This window comes from Pituophis catenifer, unplaced genomic scaffold (genome assembly GCF_029215685.1).
Source record: "Pituophis catenifer annectens isolate HBS135680 unplaced genomic scaffold, rPitCat1.0.hap2 SCAF_1, whole genome shotgun sequence".
Lineage (NCBI taxonomy): Eukaryota > Metazoa > Chordata > Lepidosauria > Squamata > Colubridae > Pituophis > Pituophis catenifer.
This window is the reverse complement of record NW_027256881.1, coordinates 237,216,705-237,234,153: the sequence shown is the minus strand read 5'-3', so window position 1 is coordinate 237,234,153 and position 17,449 is coordinate 237,216,705. Positions and strand designations below refer to the sequence as shown.

Here is a 17,449-nt window from a genome sequence, read left to right as displayed (position 1 = left end):
GCTTCTGTCTGTATCTGGTACACAAAGGACCACAGCTTTTGGATTCCTCCATTTCCATTAGCTCCACTGGGACTTGCCTTTGCCAGTTTACCTCATTTTCAGAAAGATGCTAATCTGTTCTGCCAGAAAGAGGATTACATCACTGATCTCTCTGATCCTGTTGATTCTTGGTCCGAGCAGGATGATCCCATTATATTGGAGTGTACTCTAGCATAGTAGTTGCATGGAAGTGCTCCAAAATTGTACAGAGGGATCATCAATCATACATAGATCTTGGAACATAACTTTCCAATCCTCATTTATAGAAAGGCCAGCCTAGCCATTAGGCAGTGAGGTACCTACCTCAGACAAAAGATGCAGGGAGGCATTACAGCAGTATCTCCAACTCCACTTGACCCTCCTAACCCTAGCTTCTCTGTTCTATGAGCATTCCCATCTTTCAGAGCTAGTACTGCTGCTTGCACATTGCTAGCCCGGGTAGCAAGAAGCTAGAGGCTTGCATTACCAATATCTCAAGCAGTATGGCTGAAGAAGACACCAACCAAACACCTAACCAAGTAAGCAAAAAAGACAATTTTGACCAATGAATGTGAGGCATGGCCATATGACACACATTGGCGCATGGAGAAATGAAGTGGAAAGGTACTGAATGACAAAATGGCAGGAGGGGATTATGCCATCAAATTAGTACGCCCTTCTCGAGTAGAGTGAAGGACACAATTTTACTGCCAGTGCTGAAGGTAAAGTTAAGCTGTTAGTATATATTTAGCAGCGGGACACCTTTTTGTCCACTGCCTCATGCAGCAAAATGTCTTGAGCTCTTAGTAATAGTAGCTTGTGATGGTAATACAAAGAACGATCTGTTGCTAACATGCATATGAAGAACTACAATCATTGTAGCACCTAAAACAGAATTCAGTTTCTTGATTAACAAGCATGCCCATGATTTTCAGTGCAATCATATAGAAATCCCTCCCCATTTATATGTTCAAAAGATAGGAATAGTATCATTTAAGAGTTGTATGTAGCCCTCACTCAACCCATATAGTGGTCCTGAGTCTAGCATCACCCTACTGAAATTCACTTACAATCCAGCAATTTATGGTAGAATTGATCTCTCCCCCCCCCCCAAAAAAAAGGGGCTAACATTCATTTCTCCAGGACTAACTTGCTTACTTTGCTGCAAAATTACCAACACTGAAAAATAAACAAGAGGCAAGTATAATCAGCTTTGTGTCTGTTCTTCACCACCACCACCACCCTGAGAAGACATCATTCTCATGCTTGTATCCTTAGAGGCTGTTTCTTTCTTTTTTTAAAATAAAATTTAAAAATGTCTCCCTTATAAAAGAAAATATTTCAAATGGAAATCAAAAGCACCTTTCATCTATGACAAATCAAAGAAAGGGTCTCCTCCTTTAAAATTTCCTATTAAATTTACATGCTGCTCATATCACCCTCCAAAGTGACTCTGGGTGGCTTACAGTACAATAAATATAAAAACCATTTAAAATTACAGGAGTTAACTACAGGCTAAAAATGTAGGACTGAAGTAGTGTCTTCTCTGTCACTGCACCAACTACCTCTAGCCTAGAGCGTCCCCAAGCCAACTAGCAGAACCAAGTTTTAAGGTCTTTCTAGGCAGCCAGAAGGATTGAGGGGAGTGGATCTCATCTCCACTGGCAAGATGTTCCAAAGGGCAGGAGTCATAGCAGAAAAGTCTCTTCTTCTATCTAGACCTCACCAGCTGAAATTCCTTGGCCGATGGGAGTGTGCAGTAGGTCCCCTTCTGCTAAAACAGGAGTGGGCAAATATGGCAACTTTATAACTGTGGAGGTCAACTCCCATGGCTGGCTCAGGAATTCTGGGAGTTGACGTCCACAAGTTGTAAAGTTGCATAGTTGCCCACCCCATGCTAGAATGAATAGGGAAGCCTATCCCATTGGGGTGAGATGGTTCTTCAGATATCCTGGTTTATTAAAAGAACTCTGGCTACAAGTCTACTATGAGAAATGCTTTTTTTCTCTTCAAAGATACATTTGCAGGATATTTTAACCTATAAGATATGTATGATAAACTTATATAATGAAAATACCTAAGAATCTCAGACAGAATAGCAGTATGACCTATTTTAAATGTATAATAAATAGAAATAACTTGATCCAACACAGAAAAGAGAAGTGACTGGGCACTGCGCCACTTGAAAATATGGAAGATATGACAAGAATGTTTGATGATGTGGGGGGGGGGGCAGAAAATCATTTGCACACTTATTTAGTAGACAACTGTCTGAAAATAAGTTACCTTAGAAATGGTTGCTGAAATTATTTTAATCAAACTGACCTAATAGGATATTTTCTCCACTTTGTAGTAGAGTTTATTATCAGATCCAGATAAAAACAAAAATTCAGCAGTTTTAGCCACCTTTGATCCTGAAATGCAGTGTACACAGTAATCTTGGAACTGTAGCCATGCAGGGAAATATACACTGCTAGTAAGAGAGACCAGAATATATTTAGAAGGGGGATGACTGATTTATGAGGAACTGGTGACTTAGAAAAATGCAACTGTTGGATTTTGATTCCAATGGGAAAAGAGCATGAGTGAATGGTACATTCTTATTCCTGTGTCATAGCCACACTACGAATCAGTCTTTGCAGAACTGCATTTTATTCTTTTTAAAAAGTGTATCTACCATTACCATTAATAAGCGCTTTTAGCATTATTGCTACTCTATTACAACCAGAAAGCATCTTTTCTGGAGTGTAAAAGGCTTCCATGTCCATAGATTTCGTGATTTTCCTTCCCCAGCAGAGTGATGCAGGCTTTTTTAACTATGGTAGCTTTATTAGATCTCAAAGGTACAAAACTACAAACTTGCATCCTAGAAAAGTAAGTGGCTTCACTGCTTGCCATTCCCATTGATGAAACGTTTCTTACGGGCATCTGATTCCAGGAAATTCTTGAGAAGTGGCCGCTCATTAAGGCGTTGCACGTAGCCAGCCAGCAAAGGCAAGGAAGCCAGGCAATTGGATTCCAGGACCAAATGAACATGTAGAATGTCGAGCAGATTATAGTCTGCAAAGCCGATCTGGAGAAGATGGAGAGGAGTGGCACACAGCAACAGGAGAAAACAGTGGAAATAAAAACATCATTAACTTTGCAAAACATGTTTAGTTTTGCATTTGTGTACATAACAGTAAATACAGATGTTCCACCCCACCCCCTAAATACATATCAAACCTTTCAAGTACTACCTGTACCATATTTGCTAAATATCTATAATGGCTGAGCTGTCATTTTCTTTCACTTCCATATGATAGTATTTCTCAAAACTCAAGAAAGCAGTTTTTTAAAAAAATTGAGATTTCCCATATAGTTGGACTTCGGTAGTGTGTTCTGTGCTTTCCTGCAACCTACAGAATTATGGAATACTGAAATGAAATCAACATAAAGGGATTTGGATCTCTACCTATCAGCAGAACAACCCTGCAAAAACTAAACAGAATGGAACTAAATCTCTCTGTTTAAAAATGAGCTGGATTTGGCTGGGGTCAAGGGAGAAAAATATTTCAGGGAAATAAAATCTCTAATTGTGTGGGTGGGGCAATCTGGCAGTCACTCACTCGCAATGTGCTGATGATTTCAAGTCGAGCATATTTATGCATTTAATCTATTTGTATTTTACCCATACCTGAAGGTTGCTTTTTAAGGCAACTCAAAAAAAGGGGCTGCTGGATGGCATTCAATGGACACAATGAGGGCAGCAAAATACAGTATGATCTTTTTTGCTGCCTATATCCCCAATACTCTAAGCTTGAATATAAGGTCTTATATACCCACTCTCAAACTTAAGATGGGTTTTCCTTTGCTGCTTCATCTCCAGGAGCACCTTGGTCTACCAAGGAAGTGTGAGAGGGATGGCCATTCCAGTGCAATGTGATCAAGTGCCATAACCACCTTATTTAACTGGGAAACCTGGATTTCAATCAGATGATCCACCCTGCCCATGGGAAACTCCCCAGTTCTCCTTTGAAAATCATTTGGGCTCATTAAGTTTCCCCACAGGAAGGAAAATGTTTGTGTGGGTGGGGAGGATATACAGTGAAACTCCATAGCAACCAGAGAATGATATGTCCATGACAAGGGGTGGAGTCAATGCCTCTCACTTCAAATCATATCATATCTACCCCAACATATCACTCCTTATCCATGTCGCCCCCTCCATGGTAGCCATGAACTCTTGGTTTCCATAGACCACTCAATAAGGGAAGCCATGTCAAAAATTCCCCCAGCACCACAAGTCTAGGAAACACCCCCAACGGCCCAACCCTCCCAGGAATAAGAGCAGCCCTGGCAGGGATGTTGTTGTATAGGCAGGAGGGAATGATTCACCAGCAGCAAATCAACCTGCTCAGTGTAGCTCAGTTTTCACTCATGCATACACAAATATGCCCAGAAAACATGAGGGAAAGTAGAAACACATACATTGATGCATCATGTTGCTTTATGTCACAGAAGAAAACACCAAACTTGGTATGGCCTTTGCTGGTAAAGTAAGCACATGTGGGGGTGGGGGTGGGCTTTTTAACCTTATTTTTATAACAATTCTGTGGGACTGCAGGAAAACAAAGAACACCGTACAAAACCCCAACTGTCAGAAAAATCTTGATTTTTCTTTTTAAAAGAAGCAGCTTTCTTGAGTTTTAAGAAATACTATCAACTGGAAGTAGAACAATGTATTACTCCATTTATACGGACGAGTTAGTATTCCCTCTTTATCTAAAATCAAGATTAATATGGACAAGGCAAAGCAGAAGCCTGCTGTTAGCACATTAGCAATACTTGATTGCTTTAGCTTTGATTTAACGGCTGGCATGAACCAGACGATTGTGGCTGCAATATAGTAAACCACAGTGATTTTATTAACAACGAACACACATTAACAATAATGTATGAATTTCACCCCAGAGTAATTGCCTCCATCTCCGGAAGACCATTAATGGCCAGCTCAGATGTCTGTCTTCGACAGGAAGCTGTGATGGTTTGATTACCTGTTTGCCTACAATGAAGCCTTTCCCTCCATCGTTCTGAGCCAAGAGCTTCTCAAAAGGGGCCAGCTCAGCTGGCAGGGCCTCAATGTAAGCAGCTTTGCCAGATTCCTGTGAAAGAAAAACAGTTCAGCTCTTTCCTCCCCCAGGTCTGCCTTTCCCTCACGGGAGAAGAATTAGGGTGAAAGGAATGCACCAAGACATTTCTACCAATAATGCAAAATGAAGGATTCAATTATCCTGAGCAGCTTGCTTGAGCCCTTGTTATTGGGGGAGAGGGGGGTAATCCAAGCCCCTTGTTTTTTTTTTAAAAAGAGTTTGATTGTTAGAGATTGCATGATCTCTTTACACCTATGAGCCCATAGTAAATGGAGAAACAGATCTCACATCTGTTTCTCACATGAGTTATTAGGTCTTTGTGTTCAACCAACAATGATAATTTTATCCCTCTGTCCAAGACCACTGTAGGTAAGAGGCTTTTTTAATCTTCATTTATTTCTTAATCTAGTTTTTACTTCCAATATAATAGCAGCTAGCATTCACTAGTCACTGGGCTGAGTCCATACTCTTCATAAAATGCACATTTTCCGTTTTAATGGACCACTCCACCACTTAGCATTCTTTCAACCACATTTATATTCAAAGATTCTCTGATCAGGGTTTCTGTTTAATCCAAATCTCTCTTGCTAATCATTGGTTCTCATGTGCCACTTGCCCTCATCCTGCCTTTTCTAGATGACGCACTGCCTATTGTTATACCTGATAATCAACCTGTTGCCAAGGCCCAGACTATGCCACAAGGGTGCACTGCCCCCAGGTTCTTCCAAAAGCTCTAACAGGGGGAAACCTGGCTGCAGCTCCAGCCCAGTTTCTGTTCTCAGCAGCAGCATTATCATACCTTATCATCATCACAACCACCCCAGCCATGTTCCTCCCACCCAGCCACACCTCTCCCCCCCCCCCATCCATGGAGGACAACCACAATACTGATCTGGCCCTCAATAAAATTGAGTTTGACACCCCTGCCCTAAAAGAACTCACTGCAATCAGGCAAAGAACCTGGATGCTAGTGATGCCTTTTAATAGGAAACATCCCAGCCACATCTTCTGGCTAGTGGGAACCGAATGAGACTGTGGAGCCAATGTCACTGACACTTTTACTGGAACTCTTTTGGTTAAAGCTTTACCATCTGTAGTGGGGTAAAAGGTCCAGCTAAACTAAATTAATCAGGTTTACTGTTACATTTTTTAGATTGAAACCTAAATTAGCTTTTCCCAGTAAAATCTACCTCTTCTTAGATACTGTTAGAAAAACCCATGATTTGATCAGCCTGTTGGTTCTCAGAGAAACCAAGACATCATTAAATAAGGGACTGAGCTCTCCATCCAGCAGCTAAAAATAAAATCAAGTTCTCCTATAATCCAATTTACATAGTTCTGGTAGATTAAGCGGGCATATTTGTTTCGCAGATCCTCCACACCATCATTCACCATGTCCAGCAGTGCTGCTTCCTTTGCATCTTCACCATAGAGTCCTAAAGGGAGGGAAAGAAAGTGGCCAGGTCTAAAGTTAGAGAGGATCATCATAACAACACTGATAACTAAAACTGAATTTTTCTACCATCCTCAATATAGCAAGTTTAGACCAAGATTTTTCTAAATCATGGTTTGCTGAATAAGCTACAGCGGATTGATCTAGAATGGGTGGAATTAAAAATAGACTTAGTCAAAACCAAATTATACATTTGGGTTAGCATTGTATGGGAATGTAGTCAGAGATTTCATGCATCTAACATCTGGAAGACAATCTACAACTGCTAAGCATACATCTGATTGAAGTATTTGGCCCAAGTCAGTTTTTAGTTTATTATCAGTATTTATGCAAATCATAACTCTTATTCTCTGATTTATGTATTTTTACAGCCACATCTGGTAATTGCCTTTTATTGTATTTTTAAAAATCTCTTATGAGCAATAAAATCACCCCTTTTTTGTTTGTTTATTTATGCTTTGAGTCAGTGTTCACTCTTAGTGAGTGCCTGGACAAGTTTCTATAGTTTTCTTGGCAAGATTTAAGAAATGCTTTGCCATTGCCTGCTTCCTTGGGCTGAGAAGGAATGACTGGCCCAAGGACACCCATCTGGCTTTTATCTAAGGCAGACATGAGCTCCCGGTCTCTGGGTTTCTAGCCCAGTGCCTTAAAAACTATACCAAATTGGCTCTATCCCTGTTAGCTATTAATTGAATTCCATTATATTTTTTCTTGGTCTTTTAGTTGAGATCAAGCATGTAGAAATCCATTGTGATCATCTCAAGAGGCATGTTACATACACATATGTGTAGACACAAATGCTCTAGCCCCCAAAAGCAACATGCCCACAGATTTGCCCATATATCCCACCATGATTCCTAGCCAAGTGGCGCAGAATAGCATTTGACTGATGCAATATAAAATTCCCATCCTGGAATCTCGGCAGTTGGCCAAAGGCCTGGAAAAGAAAAGAAATGAGAGAAAAATGGTTAATGATGGAGCATTCCATTGTATTTCCAAGTAAGTAAAGATATTGCTGAATAATGCCTCCTCCAAGACCCAGTTAGTATTGCAAATAGCGAAGATAATGAAATTTGTAAACTAACTGGAGAGCCACAGGCTGTGCATCCTAAGACAGAAATCCGGTTAATGAAATTATAACATTGGGAGCTGGAATGAATGCTCATTTTGCAGAAGGATTTCTCTTCTAAACCCATAAAATGTATCTCAAAGGCAGATTTACTCACACACAATTTCTTCAGATCTCCCTTCTTCCAAATCTCCCCATTCACCACATCCTCAGTCCACTCCTGTCCCTGATCAGCCAGCAGCATGCGTATGGCTTCTCCACGGCCTGAGGCAAAAAATTTCAAACGTGGATAAACCTAGTGGCAATATTTATCGAGCACACTGAACCGTAATTTTTTAAGTATGGGTCACTGACTATAATTATTTGGATTCACAAGATGCTAGGTTACCCACTCAACCCCACATTTTGGTTTTGCATGTTCTATGATGAGAAGCAGTATTTTCAAGAAAACCTAATTGCCACTGCAATAGAGCAGAAGAAAAGATGACATTTGCCAAAGAAATGGTAGGGAAGAAGTCTAAAATTAACAAAACTGATGCAGATAATAATGAGAGAGATTTGTCAGAAAATGAGGCAGTTGCGTACTTGAGTCAAATATTGGAATGGAAGTTGTCTGTGAAGTATATTATAGAAGCTTTCTATGACCTCTTGAATTCAACCTCAGTTGATTCAGGGGAAGGGCATACAGCAATGTTTTACACTGCCAACAAGCTAGCAGTAAACAACAGCCCAATCAAGGAACCACCAAGGCCACTCCTACCAACAGGGCAATCCACTAGTATATAGAATGAGAGTAAACCCCACCCTACTAGCAATGATGATGTTACATAGTTTGGTAATGAAATGTCTGCAACAACCAAACTTAGTGAGTACCAAGGACCCCACAGTTCAATTCTGAGGAATGAATAATTTCTTTTTATTATTATTACAATCCACCTTTACATTATTTTATTTTAAATCACATTGTTTAAATCTTCTTTTTTCTTTTTCCAGTTGTGTTTATCTTACTTCTTCATTTCCTCGCCTGCAAACATATATTCCATTTTCAAAGTTTTCAGTTTTGTCCTCTATAAATCATATTAAATCTTTTTCTTATTTTTATTCTGGATATAATGTATCAAGTCTCCCTCTCTTGAGCCTGCGCTTAATTCTTCTTTTGTTCCTGCACCAATTTTTTAGTTATTGTTGTTTCAACTATAAGAGTTCCATTATAGTTTCCTTTTCTTTTCATCAAAATCCAGCTGCCTGCAAACAGGAAAAAAACTTCTCCACAAAGTCCCGCCGCTTTTATCTGTAGGGCTCAGAATGTTCCATAACAAAAAAAACAAAACAAAACAAAATTTACAAAGTTCCTTTTTAAACCAGATGGTGTCTCTCTACAATCCACATTTTCCATTAGTCATGCAAGTATCCATTTTGTGCAATTCTTCTTTTAATTTTAAAAGTATCAAATCTTCTTTTTTTAAGAATCCAATTCGAATTTTAAAATCCAGTTTTTTTACCATATCTCAATAATTAATTCCCTTAGTTCTGTTCAAAAATTAGTTGTTTCTCGGGTCTTTGTCTCTTTAAGATTGCAGTTTAAAACTTTCCAAAGCCCTTTGTTGCACAGCCGCTATTTTAGGCTAGGGGTCTTCTAAATAATAATATTGCTCCACACATTGTTGCAAGCCTGGGTTTGTTGTCACTCACCCGGCTTCAAAGAGCTCTGTTTCACTCCGCTTTCCTCCAGCACTTTTCTTAGCCCGGTTGTCCCAGCTTCGTGGCAGCCGCCATGGCTGCCTCTCCCCGCCGCCGACTCAGAGGGTTCCCTCTGACCTCCGAGGAACTTTCCTGTTCCTCTTGGTTGTCTGAGGTGCCCCTCCTTTTCCCCCGTCCCTGCAGGACGGTTCCGGTCCGAAGACCCATCGGCGGCGGTTCAGCAGCCAGGGTTTTCACGGGACTCATCAGAGCCTGCTATTTCCCCGACTGTCTCGCCGCGACGGCAAACCATAAATTGTCAGGAACGAATAATTTCTTCTATTGGTAATGTTTTATGTTTTAGGTAAAATGTTGTGTTTTACACTTTTCCCACGGAGTAGTTCATGTAGTGCATTATCCATTGGCCAGGCTGCTTCTTCATCCATGGAACTCCAGATATTTCTTTAAAATAATAGTGTTCCAACAGAAAAATGAGAGGAACAGATTGATATGTAAAGTATGATTGAGTGAAGTGTTCGCAAAGAAAATGTTGCTATTGGGATTTGAATAAATACATTTTTTATGTACTGTCATAAAATGAGGCATTCATTCTAAGTCCAAGACTCCCTCCTGCTGGAGAAATGTTCAGAGTCAAGACATGACTACTTTCCAAGAGAAGAAGCAGCTGTAGATGGCTTACAGATCACTCTTTTTACACTTGCCCAATGGAGCTTAATACCAGCTAAGTAAGCAAACAACAAAAGTTAAGGGATTGCTCACACATTAACTACAAGGCTTTTACCTCTGATGGCAGCCAACTCTCAGACTAAAATACACTATCTTCCAAATCATAGTTAAGGTGACCTCAGCAAAAGTGTCCCATTTGGTTAATACTTAGATGGGAGTCCTCTGAGGAAAACCAGGGTTGGTATGGCAAAAACCATCCCAGAAGTGGCAGTAGCAAAGCACTTATCTATTGCTTTCATAAATAAATAAATAAATAAATAAATAAATAAATACCCATGAAGTCACAGGAGCCAAGTTACTCGTGGTGGTAGATAGATAGGAAACCCTATCTACTGTGCAGTAAATAAATCTGAGAAAATCACTTAAACAATAAATTTGGTGGTGCTGTACGCTCAAAACAATCTAGAGACAGAAAAACTTTCAGATGATGGTGAACTATTCCTGATTCTTAGCCCCACACCTAGCTCAATAACTACTAAATAACAATAGCAATTTCCCTCAGGCTTACTCTTCCATCTTCTCCCCAATCGCTTTGCTAACATTCAACATAAATTATATCCCATGGGCCTCTAGAGTAATTAGAATGCTTACCTGTTTTTGCTATCATTAATTTATTGTGTTTTTTTTTAAGCTAATTTTTGTTGATATATTTTGTATTGGTTTGCTCATCTACATTACACCCAGAGTTGGTTAGACTGAGCAGGTGTACAAAAGCTGTTAATAAAAGTAAACAAGGAAGCAATGGGGTATTTCATTTTAACAAATCAATGGGTTACCTTTGAATGAATATCAAACTAGTATTCTGTGATATTATTTTCATGTGTATTTGAGTACCCCAGAGAATGTGTAATAAAAGTTGGGTTTAATCTCCCTATGTTGGAAACATAATATTTTGGACATTAACTTTTGAGCCTGTTTGAATGTGAGTAGAAAAAGTGTTTAAATATGTAAACTACTAAACAATTACAACTGGTTTAGAAACCTGCATGGAAGACATGTATTCACTTTCTGAATAGGAATAGGACTTTTATCAGCCTTTTACAAAATCTAAACAGTATTTCTCCAGGTGGTTAAGATGTAATTTGTAATTTGAGGTTTTTGTCTGTATGCATTTAATTCAAAAATATTTTTCTTTGAGGGTTCCTTGGTGCTCTCTGAGCTTGCTTGTTTTCTTGCAAATGTTTCATTGCCCAAACTAGGTAACATCATCCATGCCATCAGCAGCAGGTAATAATGAAACATCTGCAAGAAAACAAGCAACCTCAGAGAGCACCAAGGACCCTTCAGTTTAACTCTGAGCAACAAATATATTTTCTTTCTATTAATTTTTTGAGTTTTTAATTTTTTTCCTATCTGATTGTATATTTTTTTCCTGTTTTTATAATAGAAGCATTTTAAAATAAATATTGGAAACTCCAATGATGATGAATCCATACAATCTGCCTTTCTGCCCCTCAGCTGGTATTCCTCCTATATGAATATGGAATGTTAATGCAATAGACTATGTAGCAAATCCTATTTAGCTCAGCAAGGACACTTCTCAATAAAGAAATGCTTTGAAAATTTTTTAAAAAAGCATTTCTGCATTTTTTTTTCCTATTTATATTCAGTTTGATGAAAAAGAAACTTTTTTTCTGTGGGAAAAATGGTAAAAAATTTATGGGTGGGTGCTAACTTTTTTTCATTCTCCAGAATACTACAGAAATCTAAGGCCAATCTAGATCAAACAAGAATTCTTGACAGACTTTAAATAAAAATGGATGAGGAAATAGAGAGAAAAGTTCTAGTGCTGTTCAGAATGTATGCTTTAGAGTAGACACAGAGTTTCATCCCTCCCCCCTTAATGAAGCTAAAAACTCCTTTTCCTAAACTGTCCTTTGTTCTGAAATACATTACTGTTAATATTCAGGGTAGTATATGAAAGATACAGTGTTTCATAAACTGCTATGAATATTAGCAGGATTAAATAACTAAATGTTACTGTTATATTTGAATGATAATGAGTAAATACATGTGCTTTTGTCCAACTATAAAAGGGACTCTGATATACTTACTCCTCATATACTTTTATTTGCAGCAAATAATTTTGACATTTTTTGTCCTGTGTATTTATGGGGACTTCTCATGCTGCCATTAAAGCTCAGTCTAGTGGTGAAGGCATCAGACTAGAAAGCCAGAGACTGTGAGTTCTAGTCTCACCTTAGTTTAGAAAGCTGGTTGGGTGATTTCAGGCCAGTCGCTCACTCTCTCAAGCCCACCACCCCTCATAGGGTTGTTGTTGTTGTTGGAGAAAATAGGAGGAGAAAGGAGCATTAGTTATCTTTGCTGCCTTGAGTTACTTATACAAATAATAAAGGTGGGACGAATAAACCTCTCCCAGGGGACTCTGCCAGGTTAAGAACCATGGGCAGCTCAGAAGGCTCCAAAATAAGACTCCAGCTGGTCAACTGGGATAACAGATTAACAGAGTTGGAAGGGACCTTATAGGTCATCTAGTCAAACCCCTCCTCAAGCAGGAGACCCTACACCATTTGTGACAAATGGCAGTCCAATTTCTTCTTGAAAGCCTCCAGTGATGAAGCTCCCACAACTTCCGAAGGCAAGCTGTTCCAATGGTTGATTGTTCTCACTGTCAGAAAGTTCCTCCTCATTTCTAGGTTGAATCTCTCCTTGGTCAGTTTCCATCCATTATTCCTTGTCTGGCCTTCAGGTGCTTTGGAAAACAGCTTGACCCCCCCTCCTCTCTGTGGCAGCCCCTCAAGTATTGGAAGATGGCTATCATGTCTCCCCTGGTCCTTCTTTTCACTAGACTAGCCATGCCCAGTTCCTGCAACCCCTTCATATGTTTTAGCCTCCAGTCCCCTAATCATCCTGGTTGCTCTCCTCTGCACTTAGAGTCTCAATATCTTTTTTATAGTGTGATGACCAGAACTGGATGCAGTATTCTAGGTGTGGTCTTACTAGGGCTTTATAGAGTGGTATTAGTACCTCACTTGATCTTGATTGTATCCAGTGGTGGGATTCAGCCAATTCGCACCACTTCGGGAGAACCAGTTGTTAACTTTCTGAGCAGTTTGATCAACTGGTTGTTGGAAGAAAGGGCAGTAGGGCAGAGAATCGGTTGTTACATTATTTGAATCCCACCACTGATTGTATCCCTCTGTTAAATGCAACAAAGGGATGCAACAAAGCCAGCCAGAATTCTCCACTTCCTGGCAACAACACAGCGTGAACTCTAACAGATGATCAAAGTGATCGGAAACAATAAAAAGCTCTTGAAAGCCCTTTTAAAAAACGGCAGTCTGTTTTGCAGGAGGAAACCTTCCTGAAAACTGGAAGACAAGTTTAGCTGCAGGAATAGAGCAACTTCTTCCTACTGGCGAAGATTTCCCCGCTCTCCTTCCTGCAACGTTATTTTAAAAAGCTTTCCCCACCACCCGAGATGCGTTTCTCAGTACTCACCTCGCACAGGAAAATAGGTGAGGGTGTACTCGCCAGGCACTAGGAGGAAAAGAAAAAAAAAAAACACGGGAAGGAAGGACGACAGTTACCGCAGCCCCCGCTAGAGATAATAAAATCGCGACGGGAGGCGTTTAATTCTGGCAGGAGACGGGAGCCCCCATTGCATCTCGCGTGCCCATCACCCCAGGAAGGGAAGGAGAAGCAGGCCAGCGGAGCAGAAACGTGGGCATACTCACTGTCGGAAAAGCTGCGGGACAAGGCACACAACCAAAGCAGAGAGCGATTGATCGCACAGCTTCTCTAGCTAAGCATCTGCACAAAGCAAAGCTCGGCAAAAGTTGCTGAGTCACGCTCCACTAGCTGGCCTCTGGACCAGCCCTTCTTAAAGGGGCAGGAAGGGGGGGGGAAGGGCTTAGATTTGCTCCTATCTTCGAGGCTAAATTGGCCTCAAGTTTAGCGGGAATCAAAGGCAATCTTTTGGGCCGTCTCGAATACTGGAATGTTGTGTGCCTGAGAAAACGACGATCCTTAAATAAACGGGGAGTCGATTGTCGTTTGGAACATAGCGCTGGCACTGCAAGTGGGGTCGTTTATCGGCTCGACTTTTGCTTTTTTTTTTTTTTAGAGTCGACGTTGGTTCACACAAAGTCGAAAAGGAGGGTGTCCCTTCCCCTTTTCCAAAAACTGCAATTGATGGCGAGAGGAGCAACAGTTGGAGGAAACAGAGTATAAACCACAATCACATAACAACCTACTAAGCTCCATTATAACTGATGTGTAAACCCGAATGGTTCTTCCAATTACAAAGTGTTACCGGTAGTTTGTGCAGCAATTGATAGAAAAAGCAATGGGAAACTACTGGAGTGTTACCTTGTGCAAAATAAGGCCAGAAGAGACTAGAGGATAAAACTCTTAAGTGAAAATCACTCACAACTGAGATTAAGAATGCAAAGGATGAGCCTTAAACTGGCTGTTCCCTCAGGCCTTATGCCCTGATGTTGCATAACGCCATCTGTATGATATAGGTTACTGGCCCCGGGTTTGGTATGTTGCTTTTGCAGTTTGCTTTTTATTCGTTTGTCAGCTGCCCAGAGTCACTTGACGAGTATGTGATCTTAAAAATCAAAGCTTTTTTTTCTTTTTAAATGAAGAAATAAAACGAATGTTCATAGATGGTGACTTTTAAATACAATTGTCAATTGAGATCTTAATGTTACAGTGTGTTGAAACATATTTAACTACTTGGGAATTACATCTCATGTACAGAAAATCTGCATGCATCATTCCAGCTCTGAGACAAACCAGTGATTCAATTAGATGCTTATTCTATGGCTGAAGAGTATGCTTATAGACTTTTTTACTTTGTGCTTCTTGGTCATTGATCTATTTGTAGTTTTCTATTTATGTCAGAATATTAATTATGGTCTGCAGTTACAGTAAATCATCCATGAAATCTCACCTCAACCTAAAGACAAGGAATACATACTTTTGAAATTAGTGGCAACCTTTGTTTTGAGTATGATTCAGTGTTAACCATACTTAAGGACACTTACCCAGAAAAACGTAAACTAGTATCCTTTTAATTTTTTAAAGTATTTTTTTATTTTATATTAAGGTAAAGGTTCCCCTGCACATGCATTCTAGTCGTTTCTGGTTCAAGGAATGATGTTCGTCTCCGTTTCTAAACCGAGGAGCCAGCGCTGTCCAAAGACGTCTCCGTGGTCATGTGGCCAGCATGACTAAATGCCGAAGGTGCACGGAGTGCTGTTACGGTCCCACCAAAATGGTCCCTATTTTCCTACTTGCATTTTCTTTTACGTGCTTTCGAACTGCTGGTTTGGCAGAAGCTGGGACAAGTAACAGGAGCTCACTCCATTACTTGGCACTAGGGATTCAAACCACTGAACTGCTGACCTTCTGATCGACAAGCTCAGCATCTTAGCCACTGAGCCACCAGCAGCTAAAAGTCTGGGGTAGTCCACTTCGATTCTAGGGATAAGGAGATGCATAGAAAGGCAAAGTCAATCTCACCCCATCCCCTTTCTTTCCAAAAGAAATTTCTATAGCTTTGCAGGGGCTGCAAAACCACAGCACAGCAGAGCAAATTCTGCAGCAAAGATAGCTCTTCGTTATTGCTGCAGCCTGTGCTGGTTTTGGGGGGGATTAATTGCTACTTTACCACTGACCACTATTCTGGATTGAGACAACATACCAAGTTATTCTCAGCTGTTTTTCCAACAAAAAAAAAATTTGCTTAATGGCATTTCATCTATTCACAAGGTTATCATATTTGCAGATTTAGATCACACAGTAAACCCAATCTCTGAATAGTTTAGAGCAGAGTTCCCCAACCCTTTTGGCTTTGCAGACCGGCAGAGTGGGGGGGGAAGGAGATAGTTCTGTGCAAGCGCACACACACATCCATTTGCACGAGCAGCATGCATGCCGCTCACACAAATGGCTCACGCATACATATGCTCACCCACTGATAGCACAAGTGGATGAGTTACAACACCCAGACAAAAAAACAGTGAAATCAGGGGTGAAATGCTCCCGGTTCGGACTGGATCGCCTGATCCAGTACTGATGGCGGTGGGTGGTTCGGAGAACCGGTAGCAAAAATCCCTGCCCCCCACCACCACCATGCCTAGCTGAGCTGCACGATCATCAGAGGCTTTTTTTTTTTTTTTTTTACTTTTATAAGCATTTTAAAGCCTCTGATGATCGTGCGGCTCAGCTGGGATCGTCAGAGGCTTTTCAAAGCATTTTTTTCTGCAACCTCTTCAGCCGAAGAGGTGGTAAAAAAAATGCTTTGAAAAGCTTCTCTGATGATCCCAGCTGAGTTGCCTGATCATCAGAGAGGCTTTTCAAAGCATTTTTTTGCAACTTCTTCGGCCGAAGATGTTGTAGAATTACATTACCCCCACCCACCACCCTCTACCAAGCCATGCCCACAGAACCAGTAGTAACAAATTTTACATTTCACCCCTGAGTGAAATCCATTTCCCCAAGTTTTAAAAGATGACTACACTTGAGTTTTCCTGTTTTACCTACCATTCTAAAGACCAGGTTTCAAAACTCTGCCCCTCCACTAAACGAGAGCAGGGCCCCATGCCATTATATTATGGCTCTTTGGGAGAAAATAAAATAAAATAATGTTACTGTGGAATACCCAAGAACTGTAGGAAATGGGTTATACCAGTCTGTTGTGGCCAAGAAATGCCAAGTTGATCCTATCCCCTACGAGTTACCCAACTATGCTGTCAACAGAATTGTTAGCAAAGCAGACCCAAGTTTACATACTTTGAAACTGTTCTTTTGAAAACTCCAAGGAATTCTGCAACAGGAAGGACCCAAGTAAAAAACTGTACACTGAGATGAGTAGGAATAAAGAGAGAGGTAAGATTATCCTTTAACCTCTGATTAAAGTTGAAATTTGAAAAAAACGATTTTCCATGTAACAGATTTGCACAAAAACAACATCTGTTCCAAGGTGTATCTATTTCCTACAGGAATGAGAAAAAGTTAAAAACTGACACCCCCCCCCCCCTTACCGGTAGTTTCTTTGTCAGTGTTTAAGTTTCTGGAGATTATTATCTCTCTAAAATCTCTGGCAAATTGGAATTGTTTTATATTAGAGTTACTTCTAAATAAAGAAGATTGGGATCATCTTAGGATCTGTTTAAACTGAAAGCCTTATGTTTTCTACATCTTTATTCATTTATCTAAAATGCTGACTTCATTTTAGTGCTGTGAGTTCAGTAGCATTGTATTTGTCTTCCTCTGCTACTGAATTTTTTAATTAAAAGATGTCTCTATGCTTTCTCTTTTCATTTTTTTTGAAAATAAGATTTGATTCTATTTATCTGTGGAGATATTACAAAGGAG

At 40.1% G+C, this 17,449-nt stretch overlaps 1 protein-coding gene across 2 annotated transcripts; it reads right to left on the bottom strand.

Moving 5' to 3' along the window:
* Positions 1–2,671: 2,671 nt before the first annotated feature.
* Positions 2,672–13,909, bottom strand: GSTP1 (glutathione S-transferase pi 1). Of its 2 annotated transcripts, none has more exons than XM_070957287.1 (7): positions 13,798–13,909; positions 13,562–13,600; positions 7,830–7,936; positions 7,453–7,540; positions 6,543–6,586; positions 5,055–5,162; positions 2,672–3,091 (listed from the first exon to the last, which is right to left on the bottom strand). In XM_070957287.1, coding segments are annotated over exons 1-7 (576 nt in total). In that variant the 5' UTR covers positions 13,799–13,909; the 3' UTR covers positions 2,672–2,902. The 2 variants fall into 2 exon arrangements, with proteins under 2 accessions (XP_070813388.1, XP_070813387.1); XM_070957286.1 differs by having other exon boundaries at positions 2,673–3,091; positions 6,483–6,586; positions 13,798–13,907.
* Positions 13,910–17,449: the final 3,540 nt, after the last annotated feature.